This window comes from Melozone crissalis, unplaced genomic scaffold, assembly GCF_028551555.1.
Source record: "Melozone crissalis strain CALT ecotype California unplaced genomic scaffold, PUWL_Pcris_2 ptg000019l_1, whole genome shotgun sequence".
NCBI lineage: Eukaryota > Metazoa > Chordata > Aves > Passeriformes > Passerellidae > Melozone > Melozone crissalis.
Window position 1 is genome coordinate 7,753,774 of NW_026535797.1, and position 19,450 is coordinate 7,773,223.

At 35.7% G+C, this 19,450-nt stretch overlaps 1 protein-coding gene across 3 annotated transcripts in view; it reads right to left on the reverse strand.

Moving 5' to 3' along the window:
• The window catches only part of ATRNL1 (attractin like 1), a 428,574-nt gene that overhangs the window by 308,274 nt on the left and 100,850 nt on the right, over positions 1-19,450 (reverse strand). For all 3 annotated transcript variants that reach the window (XM_054276784.1, XM_054276783.1, XM_054276785.1), the window contains exons 16-19: positions 17,226-17,439; positions 16,354-16,542; positions 11,543-11,761; positions 6,923-7,060 (exon numbers count right to left, since the gene is read on the reverse strand). In XM_054276784.1, coding sequence (XP_054132759.1) covers positions 6,923-7,060; positions 11,543-11,761; positions 16,354-16,542; positions 17,226-17,439 — 760 coding nt within the window. The remainder of the gene's footprint in view (positions 1-6,922; positions 7,061-11,542; positions 11,762-16,353; positions 16,543-17,225; positions 17,440-19,450) is intronic.

Here is a 19,450-nt window from a genome sequence, read left to right on the forward strand (position 1 = left end):
AAAATTAAGACTGCTGCTGTCTGTTCACTCATTGCTTAAATAACTTTTTGAAACCTTGAAAAATAAGTCTAAATGTAAATTAGCAGGTACCTTTCTATCAACTACATACACCATTATTTTTTTTAAAAAAAGAAGTAAATAAAAAACTGTTTTCCTTGTCATGTTATCAACATTTTCCTTTATGAAAGACAGGTTGCTTTTGAAGTGTATGAAATTATGTAATCTGCTGTCCATCAAATTTCATATCCAAATGCTGTGTACATATTCATATATACATGTGTAACTACATTCTAAGAATATGACTGGGGAGCAAACAAAGACATCCTGCTTATGTCATCCTGGGCTCTATGGGCCAATTTTCCTGGGATCTATTTTCAATTAGTTTTCCTTAGCACATTTCTCATATTTTTCAATAGGCAGCCTAATTCAAATTGATTCTTTTGTTGCTAAAAATCAGAATGGATATTACTTTAAAGTATGTGCATTAGAGTGGGTTTTGGTGTAGGCATCCCATCTAAGGAACCCCACAATTACTTTAAGGTAATCAAACTGGATTCTTTTTTTAAATATCTGACACACTGATTGCCCTCTGTGCTCTACAGGAAGAGAGCTCTGTCTGTTCTTGAGGGTGCCCATGGCAGCTTTTCACAGTCTTTCTTTTGGAGAAGAAAGGAAGGAAATCAAAATCAGCTCCTCCACAGAGGGTCATGATGAAAACACGTTATGAAGGTTGCCACTGTTGAATAGGTAAAAGTTATAGAAATAGTGCCAGAGAAAACAATTTGTAAAGTCACACATTAGGCATCTTTAAAAGTTAGATAGAATCCAAAATGCAAGGAGAACATTGTCAATCTGCTGCCAGGATGAGTTTAACATCTTTCTCATGTCTCTCTTTCACAGACACTTGAAGTAATGACTTGTGGCACCCTTGGCCTCTTCTCTCAAAACCCCACATCTCAGCTGTCAGTAACTCAGCAGAATAATCACATTTTCTGAAGAACAAGATTTGAACACCATGGAAGAGCATTCTTCAGATATAACTTCAGTGACAACACATCACTAATAAGTTTTAGCTTTTCTTCTTTTAACCAACACAAATAATCACAAATATGTATCCATACACCTAATCTATTGCTGGGTAAAATTGTACCAAAATCCTTCAACCTAAGGTACTTTTAAAGTAATTCTGACAACTTAGTCTTTTACTGATACCTGTCTGATTTACTTTTTTTAACATCTTGAGGCATTTCCTGTAGTTAAATGCCAGTTGGGTGGCTCATGTCTAGATGTCAAAGTTTATGTGGAATGCTTTCAAGCAGCAGCATGTGTAAATGTGTGCACATAGGTGTACAAATACAGGTGATGCACACATGGTGTCTATTTGCTAAAAACATACTGACTTTTGGGTTTGAAGACCTAATAAAAAATCAAATGTTTCCAATAAAAGGTTAACTTTACCTTTCCAAACAGAATGATTACAAACCAAACATGGGGGGAAGCTGCTGCCTTTGGTATTGCAAGTGTCCAATGTGTGATAACAGAGAAAGGAAAAGATCTATAAAGGCAACAGAAATGCTGCAGATTTGCTTAAAAAATGTCACCCCAACAGGCTGTGGTTGGAAGCTTTTACAGGATGGCCATCAGTGTCTCAGGTTCCTTTAAGGGCTGCTTAGAGAACAACCAGTGCAAGTTAAGACACAATGCTCCTGCTGGGCTGAGACTCACAGTCTCCTTCTCCTGCAAAAGCAACAATGGCAGCACAATTCTGGGAAAACTGAATGCTGCTTGGAGTGTTATCCCATTATTAAAGAAAATGACAATACAGCAAAATGCTTACATTATCTTATTATTATTAAATATATTATACATTCATTGCGTGTGTCATCAGTTACTGTAAAGAATTTTTTCCTGGCATCTCATAAATAGTAAGGATAATTTTTTAAAATACCATGCATAAAGAAAATGTCAAGGTGATAAGCAGCTAGAGCAATTTTGTTAACACTGACAACTAAGTAGTGATTAATAAATTTGAAAATAATACTAAAAATCATCACTAAGATGAAACAAAAATTGTCCCAAGAAATCTCCCATAGTGGGAATTTTTTTGGTACTTTATGTGCAGTCTGTAGAACACATACAACCCTACTTTCTTTTAGAATTTCTATTTAAAAACTGCATATTTCCCAGAAATGCAGCATGTAACAGAGCAAGACCCTGAAGAAAACAACAGAAACCATCAAGACAGCAAGCCAGGACCTGTTCCCACCTACAGTCAAAGCTGCTTTATTTCCAAAATCCAATAATATTCAAGAATGAATTTTCTGTTAACTGAGTTTCAATATTTATACCTTCAAAATCATCCCTCAAATGGGACTTGAGCAAAATTTAGGAAAAAATCAAAGTGATTTAGAATATCTGCTTTCAAGCTCTTCAACACCTCAGACTGAAAGGCTGCCCAGGTGTCCCAGGAACAGACTAGGCTGAGCTGTGAATTTCTCATCTAATCTTTACCACAACACAGAATGTGCCTTATGCTGTTCAAGACAGGGTTTGAATACTTAAATATTTCTGGCACAGGCTGACAGCACTGCAATGAGCACTCCAAGGACTGCCCATGGATTTGCTTGCCCTGGAAACCCAAACCTGTCCCTTCCCAGAACACTCTATTCCCTCATGCTCAGAATTCACCTCTGCCCTCCCTCTTATCTTCTTGCACATTGAGATAACTCTAAAAAAGGATGCTGTTACTTGACCTGGTAACTTGGGTGGTACCCTCTCTTCATGCTTTCTTTGCTAGACAGGGAGTTTAGATGGCAAACCTTAAGCATATGCACAGGGTCTGGACTTATTAATTTGTGCACTAACATTTGTTTCCAAAAAGGAAGGCAAATCTTATTGTACAACTTAAAATATTTCATAGTTTAAGGTAAGAAATCAATTTCACTTTCTATTGTGGCTATCTATGTGACACCACAAACTCCCTGAAACCATTTTAATTAGTACAAGAACAGATAACTAACAGATTACAGTCACAGAACTTCCCTTATCATAAAAGATCCCTGCAATTTATTACTGATTTTTGTACAGAATGCAGCAATGAATCAAATCTAAAATAATTCAAACTATATATTTGTACAATGAAATGTCAGAAAGAACTGAAGGAGCACATATATCTTCACTGCAAACCACATCTTAGGACAACTGAATATAAAGCTCATTTTTACACCATGAATACAAATTCTAATTCTCATTCTCTGTATTGAAAAGAGACTTCAAGTGACAGAATTTAAATGAGTAATTGGTATTAGGTATGGTTATTTCAAGAAAAAGAACAGTAATGATTTCTTAAAAATATGAATATTGCCAAACTACTGCCCATCAGCAGCCACAATGCCACATTTCTGACACAAATAAACCAGTTTTAGCTACAGAGGAAACCTGCATAGGATGGAAAGCTTTTTAACTCCACAGTAACTAAAATGCTACAGATGCAAAAATAACTAGTATATAACATACTAATATCTTAGTAACATTAAGGACCCAAAATATGGTCAATGTCCATAGCCATATGGCTATACACAGCTCATTTTCCTATATAATCAGAACACTTTATCTTCACCCAATACCCCCCTGCTTTCTAGATCTCAGACTCCAAGACACTACAGAATATTAGGCTGGAGAAAAATGTGTGGAATCAGCTAGTTCCCTACCCATTTCCAAAGCTTGAGAGGTTTGAAAATTTAAAAGGGATAGTGCAAGTGGTAATGCAGATTTCATAGCATATTTAGGTAATCTTTCACAGTTTAACCAGCAGAAATTTTTCCTTGTATTCCACCTTAATCTTTCTTGTTGCAACTTAATCCCATTACTTCCTCCTCAACCAAAATGGGGATGTGGGGGAAGGCTCTTTATCATGTCCCTCTCTTTTCAGCTTCCCTTCATGCATCTGAAGCCTGCTATTATGCCTCCATCTTTTCTTTGTCCTTCTGCAAGGTTTGTCACATTTACTAAACCTGCATCATATCAGAATGCAAAGCAAGTCCTTAGATCTGTTTTAAAGCTATTGAAATGTCAGCAATTATAGTGAGGGAAAATCTCAAGAAGTCTTTTTTTTTTACCCATTCTTTAATCACAACTATTCAAAACCTTTTGGAATCTGAATTATATCTGTTTTCTATAACAACTGTTACTCATTCCATAGTAATTTAACACCATAACACTATGCAATACCACTATAAATGTATCAGTTATCTGATGACAGTTGTAAAGCCACCATTAGTACCAGAATAGAAAAAAATAATTTTATTTTAACAGAATTTGCCATTCTTGGACAAAGGTCAGAACAGAATTGATCACTCAGAGGTGGACAGTCATTTCTTTTAGAGTTTTCTGAATTACCTCCTTGAAGTGTAAACAGAAAGGATTTAGGAAAATATTGGCATAGTTAAGGAAAAAAGAGAAAAGTTTTCCAAGGACTTCAAGGCTTGCTGTGCATGTCCTCCTCCTTCCTGAGGGCTAATGGAACCTATATAAAAAATGAAGGTTTTCTCGCAAATCATTTTAGCCTGTACACCAACAGCCAAACTAAGAGCTCAGATTTTACCTCTAAGTACATGTACCATGACAGCATGAAATTAATGTGTGCACTGAATACATAAGTACTTTCATCAGGACACTGGGAAAAAGTTATTTTATGTCATGAGTGTGCTAGGGAAATGACCTGCAGATTTTGTCCCAGAGCACATGACTTCACCTCTGCCCTGCAGAGATGAAGAACATCCTCTGTCCCCAGCTTTGACTGCTCCTCTCCAATTCAAAGCCAGCTATGCCCTTGTAACTACAGCAAATTGATCCATGAAGAATATTAGACTATTACAGATGTACTTTCAGAGTTATAGTCATCATCTTGTCATGCCTTTAAAAAGTTTTCAACCTGCACCCTCAAAGTAATTACTCAGGAGCTCCAAGGGAAAAACACACCATGGGCTCAGCCAGCCATGGAACCAAAGGTTGAGTCTTGGTGGAAAATCAAAGTTGGTGGGGTCCAGCCAGAAACTCAGCTGACAGCAGCAAACTGACACAAAATGCAACTCTAAAGATGACTGGTTTCGGTGGTTTTTTTAGTTCCTTGTGATTCTTTTGTCCTTTGATTGGCTTTTTCATATAATTTCCTGCCTTATTTTCTCATTTCAGTCACACTTAAGCTCAGCTTCTAACTGGGTTGCCCTTTTTTCAACTCATATTTTTCTCCATATATTTCTATTTTAATTATAGTTTTAATTTCCAGCCAACTTTTATTTTCTTTTTCTGCATTACCAATAGCATTAGCAGAATGAAGGAGAAAAGACATAGAACCATTACTTTCTTTCTTTATGTTTGCACTGTGCCCAATCCCAGCTATGGTTCCAAGACTCACTTAATTCCCAGTAACATTGATTTGACTTATCTATGGATCACTGGTATTTTTTCCTGCAGAAATCCCTGGCCCACAATTTGGGCACTTCTATCACAGTACTCATGATACTGTAGAAAATCTAACAGTTCACAATTACTACATCCTTCAAAATGTCCTAAGGATGTAAACATTTATTATGCACTCTATACTAAAAATACAACATAGCATAGCAGAAAAAGCATTGAAATAATTATAATTTTTATTTTTTAAAGCATTCTCTAGTCAAAATAGCTCCTGTTAAAATCATGTCTACCAATAAAAATATGCATTTTTACAGACTAGGTTCGAAAAAACAAGTTGTAAAATTTATAATTTTACTGGTCTTATAAATTGATTTCAGCCATTATTGCACCACGCATATTTCACTAAAGGTGATGGAATGTTTATTTGGTTGATAGCTAATGTATCCCTGAAGAATAAAAGCTGTATGAATACATCATTTTGCCATAAAGGTGATACAGACAGCAAAAGAACATTTTGTCAACTTCAGGAGAAAAACTGAACTATTAAGAATTATTTAAAGCATCATAAAGCCTCAGCAAAATGTTCAATTGTCAATAAAGGTAGACATTAATCTTTCTATCCCCTTGAACACAATTTTTACATATCGTGCTTGAGTGTACCAGATGTGAATCTTTATGCATTGCCTACTGCACTTAGAGTGCTGAGGAACCAACAAACCCTTTAAATGAAGAAATACTCCTCGAGAAGCAAAGGTCTGCTTAAAGAAACATCAGTAATGAAGAATAAAAAGTCAAGGGGCAAAATCTTTCAGCACCTTCCTAGATCCAAAGCCAACCATATTGAGGTTCCATATTGAATATATTCCTCCTTCCACCACTCAGTTTTAAGGGAAGGAGTTCCTGTAGCCCTACAGCAATATACAAAAACCACGTGGAGTACTGGACTTCATCCTCTCCTTCACTTCAAGGAGAATCCTCCACTGCAGCAGTTTAAAAACTAAACTTTGAATAGGTCTGGGTGCCTTGCCATCCTCAGCACACCAGGACTTGTTGTTTCATCTATACATGAGAAAGACCTGTTAGTCTTATAAATGCGTAATTCCTCAACTAGCATCACATATTTATACAAATCAGTGTTACCAGAGATTCTGGCAGATACTGAAGTTTATTTATAAGTAACTTCTCACTGCCTCTAACAGGATTGTTCACATGGAATTTAATGAAATCCCTCTGAAATAATTTGAGGTGTTGCTCCAACAAGGAAGTTTCTTCCTCCTCCTGAGAGAGCAACAATTGCAAAATAATGACTCTGAATGAGTTTCTCTTTAAATATATTAATCTAATTTTCAATCATTAGTTTAGCTGATCAGCTCATCTGTAATATAAAATCAACTTTTAACCTTTAAAGAAAAGTTAATTTCACATTACATTAAAGACATTAAATTCACATTACATAAAATGTCATTTTGCTATTTTTCTTTTTCCTTCCAGTAGAAGAACTTACCTGTACACTGTCCTCCATTTGTGGGATCCCCATAATATCCTGGCATGCAGGTCTCACACTGTTTTCCTGTTGTTAGGTTTCTACACTGATCACAAACATTGCTGTTGATGCAGGTGCTGTGGCCATTACACTGGCAAGCTGGAATACAACATTTTTAAAGATTCATTAGTAAATTTCTCTTTGGAACAAAATCATCTCTATGTGATTATGAAACTGTAGTACAATGTGGTTCTGAAAAGTTTAGTCCTGACTAATAACCAGCATAAATATATTTGCACTTTGCCACAGAACCTCTTCAAAACAGCATTGCAATACAAGATGGATTCACAAAAAAAACTGACTGTGACATGCAAGTTTTGAGGGCGGGGTGGGTTATGAGAAAGGGTTTTTTTTTACCGTTGGAATGATTTAATTAGTCCTTACAGCTTTAAAATGCTGTCCAGGCATTTCAGAAATCTTTGAAGAGGTAGTAAGTCACTAACTGAGACTCCATGAAAACCCCAATACCTACATACAAATGTGAAGCATTTGAAAACCTACTGTGATGGAGAATATGAACTCACATATCTAGTGGGCAGAAGGAATTCCCAAAATAAATTAACTAAATATTATCTTATTTTAATTTTCCTGACCCTCATTAGCTTTGGCATACAAAGCAATTTTAAGGACACCAGGACCACATCAAACAGTTTCAGCTGCTCCTCACTACAGTCGATTTTGGTGAAAGTGAAAAAACCTGGATTCCTGTTGACATAATTTTTTCACACCTGGCCTTGAAAGCATAAAATTGCTTTTTGTCAAATAATACCACTATAAACCACTGATCTTGCAGCAGAACTCCACTCCAGAGCTTCACATTTTGGGGAAACTCAGAAAGTACTGATCACTCCTGCAGCAAAATCACAATGTGAATCCTGCCAGCACCATTGATCCTCCTGCCAGGTTTTGAAGGATGACCTCTCTATAGAGTGGAGCTTCAGAGTTCATGGTGTCCAGCAGATTAGTAATCTGTCAATTACAGCAGCTTGTCAAATGTCAAACCATGTCAGACCTGTCAATTCCTCCATGCCAAAGTGGGTGGAAGACATGGAAGAGGACAGCTATCACAGTAAGATTGTATTTTTTTAAAAATTTGGATTTTTTAATTTAAATGTCACAGTGATTGGTGTCTTGGCTAGGGGAAAAAAGGGATTCTCACTGCATGATTTAAAAGTTTTTAGAGCTGTTTCATAATTTAGCAACTTCCTATATTTATAGCCATTGCCAGACTTGGCTCATAAACCATTAAAACCTCCCGAGTTGACAATCTCTTCCTTCTTCTGTAACTATGCCTAGACAGTCTTCCAAACAAGTATTAAACATTTCTGTACCATTAGGTTTTCTCACTATCTGGACTAAATCTCTAGAAATCACAAGCCTTATTCTTCCAAGAATACTTGATTTTTAGACACCTTTGTGGTGTCTCCCTCATTTTCAGTTTGTTGCCATTCTCAGGAAAATCTACACAAAAGTACCATGAGCTGCAGCTCTATTTTGGGGTCTGTTACATGTTTTACACATTAAATTACTTAAAGCAAATGTAAAGAAAATACAGCCCAATAAGCAAAAATTAAAAACAGAGAGTATATTAAAGAGGTATTCTATTAAAGTAAGATTGCCTAATTAAGCCTATATCATAGTGTAGGACAAATGCTTAATATTAATATTCTCTAACTAGTGAGCCATTGATTTATAAATTATCTATTCTTGCTAATGCTTAGCTTTGTATTTCTTAATTTTTGTGCTATACGGGGTGATGAAAGTAACCTTAACTGTAAAGTTCAGATTTTTCCACATCATATTATTATCTGGTCATACATGACAGCTCTGAATTCTTACATTTGGTTGAGCCAAAGTAAATGGAAGAGATTTTACAACAAATTCAAAAAAATATATGTAGACAATAAGAAGGCAATCCACAACTGATATGACACACTGTGGAAAAATTACATTATATATTTGCTGGTTTCCCTAAAAATATGCATCTCATTGGAAAAAGTCAGAAGTGCAAGTTCAATAAATTTCAAAGTTGGTTCAGTGCAATCAAACTGGAGACATCAGTATTAAATAATTTAAAAAGTCATTAAATTAACGAGACACAGTAATGAGTAATTAGGTAAGAATTAGGAGTTAAATTTGTAAAAGTTCTTTTTTCCTTTAAGTCCTTTTAATGTACATCACTGGCAGTAACAAAGTCATTTTCCTCACACACAAAAATGTGCTTCAGCTGAATCCTCAGTTAGGCTGCCCTGGAGAGAAGCAATTTTATGTCTAATTTGCTTTGGACCTCTGTGTTGAAATAGCTGATGAAGCTGACAATTGTTGGTAATTATATTTTTAAGAAAAAAGTTGAAACCAGAAAAAATTATGAAAAGGGTGTCTTCATTACAATCTGGATCTAGTGTAAAGATACTTCATCTAGCTCTAAACAAACTAGTTAGAATCTACTCACATTGCTTTTCAGAGGAGAAATTTAGACTTTAAAGAAAAACTTGGGCTTGCATTTTACCTAAACCTTTCTTCTCACAAGGTGAATGTCAAAGCTATTTTTCTTTGCTGTTTATATAGAAGTTATTTGCAATTTCATTTATAACAGCAGTTCAGTTAAACTAAGAATCCAATGAAAATAAAACTGTATTCCTATGAAAATAAAACTGTATTCCTATCAAAAGAAATACTAAGACAGCCTATTTGAAGCCTGTTGATTTCAAAGTGCCCAGTCACAAAAATAAACATTATCTATACTGCCTGATGAACAGCAATCTTGAAGTTTTGAACAAACAAAAAATGAGAAGGAATTTAAAATCTTTATCAGCAGCATAATTGCCCAGAGGCGCTATAAGGAGGATGGATATGGACTACAAGGAAAAATAAGTTCATGCCTGAATGACCATGAATGATTCAGACAACTATTGATCAATGTGGCAGAATAATCTCCAAACTGCATAGTATAAACTATCTATTTATATTTTCATCCTAACTGCAAACTGTTCCGTAGGCTTACACAGACTTAGTCTAATTCTATCTTGTTTCAAGTACATGAAATTATTGTTGGGCTAAGAATAACTGTGTTAGAATAATCCACTACAGAAAATATTTATGTAAATGAAAAAAAAAATCTTAGGAACCAAACCTCCAGTCTAAACAGAGCATAAAATAAATTTCACAGCAATTGAAGTTTTAATGCTATGACTTCTGTACTATTTGTCCCTTAAACTCATAAAGCTAGGGAATGTAAAGTGAAGTTGAACTTTTGTAATCTCTTGATAAGAACATAGAATTAACACAGAATTTTATCCATCAAGAATAAATATTAAACACAGCTGTTTAGACTAGCACTATATTTACCTATTACAATTTCACTAGTGGCAGAAATCATGCATTGCACTGAAGGGTTAACAATCCTTCAATATCAATATAGAGAGTAAGTAATGAAATTTCTATACAACAACAACAGAATGTCATTCTACTGTTTCCAGAAATGTACTAGAAGTTTCTTTGTTCAGGAAGTAACATTAGATGGTGTGGAAGGTTTCTTTGGTTTTAACTGAAAATATGCAACAGTGTTCATTGGGGTTTATATTTCATTTCATTTTTCTTAGACTTCAAAAAACCCTCACTCTATATATATGCATACACAACAGAGAGAATAAACTGAGGAAAAAAGCAGACAAGAAGGCAAACACAGCTGTATGTACCCATAAAAGTATTGATCCTACAGAAGCTCCAGCTTCCAAAATTATCAGCAGTAGAACATTTGCTGGAAAAATAACTTAAGCACGGTTACATTATTTATTCTAAAAAAAAAAAAATCAAGCAAAAAAAAAAATTACCACTAAGTTTTCAAGCTGTCTTTTAAACTGTATTATTTATTGTAAATGACTTCTGGAGGGCTGTCAAGGTCCCTGGTGTGCTTTTCATTTGCCTGCAGTCCTCCACACTCTGCTGTCAGGGTTGGAGGATTTCCACACAGCAGGCTGCACCAGCACAGCTCTCACTGTCACAGCACATGATATCTTCCTCACTTTTCCAATGAACTCAAAAATTAATACTCTAATCAGACTGGTGTGGCTTAAATTGAGACTTAGAGATTCTCTTTAAGGCCACAAAAGCACAAATTCTATTCTATTCACTCTGAGTGTCTAAAAGGTCAGCTGGAAGCACAGCTCAGGTTTTGGCAGCTCCCCGTTCTGACAGTCAGCAAGACTTGGCAAGAGCAGGAGGGAATTTTGTGTCCATCAGTCTTCTCCTTGGGATAATTTCTCTCCAGTTCCACTCCTTGATGGATACAGAAGCAGAAGAAATCAAGAGCTGAAGAAAATTTATATGTTTTCATTCCTAAATGTGGAGGGATAGGGTGGGTGAAAATTCATGGCAATTTTGGCTAAATTTCTTGCACTGCATTTCACAAGTCAACCTATACTTGTGTTCAGTAGAAAAACAAACTCTATCTTTAGGAAATGTTTTGTTAAAAATGAGTTTTCCATGAAAGTACTATTTGCATTAATTAGAATAATCACTCTATTTTGGTGCGCATAAACTCTTATTTCATATATAAGAGAGAATGGAAGCAAACCTTACCTGGACACTGGATAAAAGACCACTCATAATTTTTTTCTTTTGGGCAAAGAGTAGCATCAAGCACCATTTCATTGGAGTGGACACTGACAGGTTTCATTGGGCCTCTGGAGGAGCCTTCCAAGCACTGTCCTTTGCCAGTGTTACTGGGATCATTGCACCATCCACACCCTGGCTGCTCCAAACACTGTCCACAGGTCCTCAGCCCAGAGCAGTTTTGAGCTTTAATACATGGAATACAATATTAATGCATTATTTTTTTCAATAAGATGCTTGGATTTTACAACAGAAAATGGAGAATTAACTTTTCCTTGTGCAAATTAAAAAAAAAAAAATCAGTAATACTAGTAAGAAAATCTCAGTTTTCATTAAAAGTTTTGCAACCTTAAAGATCATACAGAAGGTGTTTGTTATACCACATTGAAACAATAAAAACTTCAAAGCAACAAAGAAAATGAAGCAGAACAAGAATATTGCACATCTTCATTAAACAGGAAAGAAAATATTTTCCTTCCTTATTATTAGTATATATTGCATTTATTACTTATTTTACTGATATAAACAGCCCTTCCAAAGGGAAAACTAGAGTTCAATACAAAGTCAGTAAACCAAGTAAGAGTGATAATATTTATAAATATAAAAAACTACAGGATCATTCAAATTCAAACCAATAATGATTTTGGGCACAAACTACCTCTGGATGTCACCTGAGTATTCACCTACAAATATGACTTGGTCTTCTCACATTCAGCTTTTGGAACAAGCTAGCAAACCACACATCTCAAGCAACAAGTCATAATTCAGACCCACTTAAATTAACTATATCTTAAGGCTTTCATCAGTCAGTCAGGTTTCATTTTTAAAATTGCATTCTAAAACCTAAATAACCCTTTAGATCTTTCATACTCTATTATTTAAAATTATTATACGGTCTTCCTTATATTTCAAATCTGTTTAGAACCAAATAAAAAATCCTATTCTGAAGTTATTGTCATTTTTTATTAATAAGAAATTAACATTTTAGTAACTTCAAGAACACCATTAAAGTTCCCAAGCTTCTTTAAGCTTCTTCTGACACTTCTTAGTTTCTTTAATTAGTGTAGTAACACTGGAGCAAATTAACGTCAGACTCATTCAAACATTGATCACTATGGGTTCCTGTCTCTCCTCACATTAACTTTACAGGCTTTCAGAATTAAATTTTAAAAGCACACATGAAGGTAAGCTCCTGCTGTGAAGCCAGAATTATCCAAGTTTCTTTTTAAAAAGAAGAAAGTAATTTAAAGATTCCCAGAGTTATTTGAAGGACACACAAATGGCTTCTACGTGAGGGGAACCTCTCAATGTGGCTGAGCTGCAGCCAGAACACTGCATCCAAATAATGCCCACAGTTACCTGGGCTCCTCTGGCCTACAAAAGGAATACTAAACAGAATGATTTCACTGCTAAATAAATTAACTGAGACCAGAATAAAGCTAGCTCCTCTGCCTTCAGCAACTATTAAAATTGTTTTAAAGTAATGAAATCTGTAAAAAGAAAAAATACTGCACAGTCTAAAGATACCTGCTGGTATCAGAAAACAGGCACTGAAGAGTCTGAGTGAATCTCAAAAGGATTTTAAGAGCACAGAAAGCTGAAGCAAGAGCTCTTCAATAGACTTGGAAGAATCCAAAGAGGAGGAAATGTTTCAAGTTTCCCAAATATGGAAAATAGCAGGGATGGGGAAAGGCCAACAGTTGTTGCAAATTGTCAAACGTGAAAAATCAGTTTTAAACAATCAGAGCTGAAGCTGAATAATACAACTTTGGGCTTTTGAATACATCAGAAGATCAGCAGAAAAATAAAGACCATCATTCTGCACTGGCTGGCTTGCCCTTTCAGAGATGCACTCTAAACAATCCAAATAAATCTCATGCTGCTATTTCTACTCCTGCTGCTATTTATAAAGCCCTGAAGTATCAGCTGCACTATCTTTACAGAGGCTAAAGCAGAACCAAAAGTGAAAATCCTCAGCTATTATCTGTAGTGGCATTCAGCTGAAAAACTGCAGAGCTGAGAAGCAATTGTTGATGGAAGAAGGGGATATTCAAGCAGCAATTTTGTTTTCTTTCAAATTCTAGAGGTGGTCCAAGATTGTTCAACTGTCAGCTATTCCATCAAAAGTCATAATGGATGGAAGATGTAGGGAAGAGTGGAAATGCACGTTTTTGGCAAGTAGGCATTAAAATGACAATATGTCACCAATAAAACAGCATTCCTCATTTTTAATTCCAAGTTGTGAAAATAAATGTGAAGTTCTCAGGTTTGTTCTTTTTTATTATTTTAAATCATACATGCCTGAATTTTTTTTTTCATTCAGAGCAAAACATCCAAAAGCTCAGAAATTAGTCATTCAAAATAAAAATAAATTTTTAATACAAGGAGGATTTTTTAAAGGTATAGTTCCAGTCTGTTCTTCAAGTAGAAACACCATCCCTTGATAAGGGTGTCCACTTAATAATTCATTACTCCAGTAGCAATAATGATATATTTACCTAATAAAATTTTCAAGTCATTTTAGACTAACAAAATATCTGAACCATGCTTCATTTGAACATGCATTTTCTTGTTTAAATGCAAAATATCTGATGCTATAAAACTCTGGGAAAATTGCTTACAGCCACAGAAACTTGTGGTTTTTTCTGATTTGTTGAATATAAAGTACATTTTCATACAAAATTGCCTTTACATAATGTTGAACTGGCATATAGCAAATCCCTTTTGCCTTATTTAATATTAACTTTTACAGAGCTGACAAAAATGACAATCAAATTAAAAACAATTTCTTACGTTCCCCAAACAAACTGAATCAGCGTGATGCACAAACACTACACAAAGAGAAAAACTGAACTGAAGGTTCAGGCTGACATAATATCTGCTAGTTCAAAAACATAAACATCATTTATGTGGTATTCTGTCAATTTTATCTCCAGATTTGCAATCTATTTAAGTTCTGCCACAACTCACTATCAATATTTTATAAGTTAAAAAATTGATTCCGATACAGGAGAAGAAAACAAAAGTTCTGTGAATGGTTATAGGAAAGAAACCTTTATATAACTACAGAATTATTATTCCCAACATATTGACAGGAGATTAAACATTCCTATTACCTGTTACACTGAACCTGGATTAATACCTGAAATTTGCTAACTTAGCCAAAAAGTTTACCAGAAAAGCTCAACATGGTCCTAGTTCATTACATTATATGATTATTAAGGATGAAGAAGGAACCTCAATTAGAGGAATATGGGCTCTTGGCCAGTTTAGCCTGAAGGAAAAGCTTTCCTATGCCTTATTTCCCTTTAACCCAGATACGTAGTGGCCTCAGCTCTTCTTCTCTCCTAAGATTAGAATATATCAATGGTTCCTTTTACAGACACATCAAGAATTTGTTTTACTCAGTATTTTCCTAAGTTTTGGGTGAAAGTAAGTAACTGCTTCTGTGATCTTTGAGGTTTTTTAATTTGTATCCATAACCTCTCAAACAGAATCATGATCTAATTATAATCCTGAAAGCAAGTTGCTTGTTATTGTCAAGATCATTAATGCTGTCACAAGATATCCACAAATAAAAGATTGCAAAGGCTTTGATATCAAAAGATCCTTATGGAGAGAGAAAGGAAATCAGAAGGTCCCAAGGTACCCTTCAGAAATCCTGAAAAATTCCAAGAATCAGTCTTCTGAACAACGGTGACTGAGGAATTGTTCTAAATAAACCTCAACTAAGACAAGAATTTAAGGCACCAGGCAGCTCACTCCAGCATCTACATCAATTATGGCACCACTAAACCCTGGAATGCTGGAACTGCATGGGGCTGACTCCAATCACTCCCAGCTTGGCAAGGAGCAGCTGCGCCTGGTACACTGAAAGGGACTTGGAGGACATTGCTCATTCTCCCGGAGACACTCACTGCATCAAGCTCTGCTGAAATGTGCTTCCAAAGGGGACATCCAAGGAGTAACTTGGCTCCTTGACAAAGTAAGAAATCACTTGCTTCTTGTCCCCAAAGGATGAAACGAGCAACCTTGAACATTAATTCAGCCTGACCCAGTCTGATCACACAGGACAGAAGTTTTCTGTACCTCCTCTCCCTGCCTGACGGCCTAATAGAATTCCTTCTACTTCCATAGAGAGGATCAACAACCTACAAGAGTTAATTATTACAGATCAAGGGTTAATAATCCCCATCCGCAACAAAGAGGAATCTAAGGAAGACCAAGATCATTTGTTTTGCAGTTGTGTTACAATATTCTCAAGACTACTACTATCCTTACTAAAGCTTTGAGTTTATCTTTGTATGTTAGTAAAATGGCATAGCCTAAATCTGAAAAAAAAGTAAATCAGAACACTTAAACCTTTAAAAATTTAGCACATTTCTTAATAACTTGTTATTGTGTAAGTCTAAGTTCTACATATTGGTTATCTAATTTTAACAGTATCTTGTTCCAGCTCATGGACATTGTTGGTCACACTAACTCTGGTCATACAAACAATCATGGTAATTTTTCTTTATCTGAAAGAAATAAATATTTCTCACAGTTTCAAAAGGCTAAATATATTTCATCATCAAAGTATTTCCATCCATCAAAGAATTATCTGTATCTAAGAAATGCATACTCAGCGCTGACTTCTCACATTAGTTGCTATATAAGGTCATTCATTTGAAAATCTTTTTATCTCTAGAAAATGTGCTGAATCCCTCCAGCTCTTTTGAGTGAAAAAGAAATCTAACAATACATTTAGTAAGATGACCATTCACTAAGATACTCACGGGAGCAGGTGGCAGTTTGCCACTCCAGGCACTGCCCATATGGGAAGGAGATGATGTAGGCATTGGAGTCCACGCATCGTTTGGTGCTGCTGCACCACATGCACTCCATGCCATTGCTCGTGCAGTTGGAACAGGTTGTCCTCAGGGAGCAGGGCTTTTTGCAGGGCCTGGCATTCTGGTTGGGACTGACTGGAAAAGGATCACAAATATTTTATCATTTCAAACACAAGTTCAATCTACTTTTTCTTTCACCATTTATTCCATTAGAAAAATCCCTATTGAAGTGGTTGCTTCCTTAATTAGCTATAAATATTTTGGCCCAAATTTATGTTTCTGTATATAAATAAAACAATATTTTACAAAATTTAATATGCAAAACTAAGCATGACTCATACAACAGCTCACAGAATCCATTTTAGTGTATGTTAACTTGAACAGTCAAGTGACTGTCACAGTAAAATTTATACATAAACAAACCTAAAAGATAGAAACCAGAATTTTGGATTTGTCTGTCTTTTACAACTTTAAGATATTCACTAATGTTCAGCAGGAACACATTAGCATTGCTAAATATCTCCACATGTGGTTTCAATGTGGTAATACATGTGTTACCATTGACTATTACTGATTTAGAAGCAAACAATAAGATTTCTGGTGTAATGCAAAATAAGCCATGTCAACTAACTCTCAAATAAATATTTGCTGCTTTAGGAATATTAATAGATTGCAGCTATTTCCAAAAAACCTAAAAAAAAATATATTTTTGTAATTATTGAATCCAAATTGTCCCCAAACCTCTCTTAGGCAAATGAAACCCCAAAGAGCTTGTTATTCACCACGGCACCAGTTCTTGGGAGAAAGAGGCTCCTTACCAACGGGTTTTTCACACACAAGGCCATCTGCCATGGCAGTGCAGGGATTTGCCTTCAGCCCTGCCACCTCTGCTCTCTCCAGGTAGGCACAGAAGCCAGAGTCGTTGGGCTCTCCAGGGAGCCACTGCAGCGTGGTGTTTGTGAAAGGGGACATGTCATCCCAGCCCCAGTAGGAGATGTTGATCTTGCGCAATCCCACCCAGGGGGAAATTTTCTATGGATGAAGATGAAGCAAATGGAAGAGAATCATTTAAAACGCTCTTTGTCTTGATAAAAAATTTCAAAAAAATAGCTCAACAGCAACAACTTCACACTTTCAAAATTCACCATGTTCTTGTCTCACTTTATCATCTCATCAATCATTGTCCACACAGTTTTTATCTTAATTGTTCTATCTTGTTGAACATCCCCAAAAATTCCAACAAAAACTCCACTCCCTATATGCTTTTCTTCTACTAAAAACCTGTGTTCTGTTCAAAGATAATTCTGATTTCTACTATGGTACACAGGTCATAAGGAAATTAATTGGTTTTTGCACAGTGGCTACTGTACTGCTAGGCCACTGTGGATAATGAAATACACATATGTTAACAGCAATTCAGAGAAATCAAATTCCAGGAAAAAGTAGGATCAATATTACATCCCCTAAAGTCCATAGTGCTGATATTGATCAACTTTAGGCAATTCAGAGACAGAGATAAAAGTGACACATTTACATTTCTAATGCTATTAAATACACATTGAATATACTTTCATAATTGATTTATAAGTTTTAAAACATAGTCCAGAAAAAAATAAAAGCACACATTTTTTAAACATATTTAGGATGTATCAGTAAAACTACATCACAAATTCTACTGATTTTTATCATTTCATCTTTACACACTTAGCAAGTGAAAAAGCAGATTTTAAGGAAAAAAGGCATTTGCTTGTTCCAGGATAAATCTACATGCATTACTTGCCACCACTGGTGTAAAAATCTCAAGATATCCAAACCAAACACATTTCTACATGTAATCTCTGTGCAGGCAGTTTTCATTAAGGCCAGTTTAAACACACAGAAGAGAGATACAGAGAGAGAACAGGGCTGTGACAGGTACATGATGGCAGGTGGGTGCCAGAATACCAAATCCAGCTGCCTGCCCAGGCAGAGGATGCACATTGTCAGCTCCAAAGCAGAGATATTGATCTGATTGTGAATTAGGTTCACAACTGATTTAATTTACAAGGTAAGTAAAGGTAATTCACAAGGTAAGTAAAACACTATAATACATCTAAAGGGAATCTGCCATTGTTAAAGAGCTATGCATTCCACAAGTGAATCAAGAGCTACTGCCATTCTCTATCACTGATCTTTCACCTTTCATCTCACATTTTCTCTGGCCACTCAGGTTTAACCCATGGGTGAAAAGAAAATCTTTCAGTACTCTTAATTCTACACACTATCAGAGCATTCCTTCTTTTTTTTCCCGTCTTGTTAGAGCAAATTGAAATATGAAGGATTATTAATTTTGTTTCAAAAATGCCAGTGGTAAATATCTTTTAAAAGAATCAGTAGGTAAATAGTTGGTATTCTTGACCTCCCTAATATGTACTCCCTATGCCCTCTTCTGCATCTGTACTACAAAAATTGCTTTATCTACTAACACGTAGGGACGTGAGAACAATCTTAAATAAACCAGAAAATTACTAAGAAATGTTCCATTCTATAAGCAGTGATGTGTTCTGGGAGACTCTTGAATAGCAACAAGAACTTTCAGCAAATTTACCACTGTCCACTTTGTGTCTTACTTCTGTATTTAGTTCCTAACTCCATGGCTACCACAGGTGACCAATTTCCAGGTGTCTGTGAGGACTGTGAGGACTCACATGTCCTGGGCACCAGAAAGAACATGATGCAAACAATAAAAGTGGAACTTGGGCATCTGGAAAATGGTAGATAATACATCTGTTGCCTTATTTGTTATTTAGTTGGCTAGATTCCTGTTTTTGTATGTGATCCACATGGACCAGAAGACCTTAGATACCTACACATATATCTACACAGGTCCCTGTAGATGCTGAGTGTGCACACCAAGCACATATGAAATCATGTCAAGGGCTTAGGCAGGATCAATTGCTGACAAACACACACATAAACCAACCCTACATGCCTACTTTGGGATTGAGGGATTCCAGCCAAGAGAATCTTTAACATATTACTGACTGTTTCAATTGCACTGCCA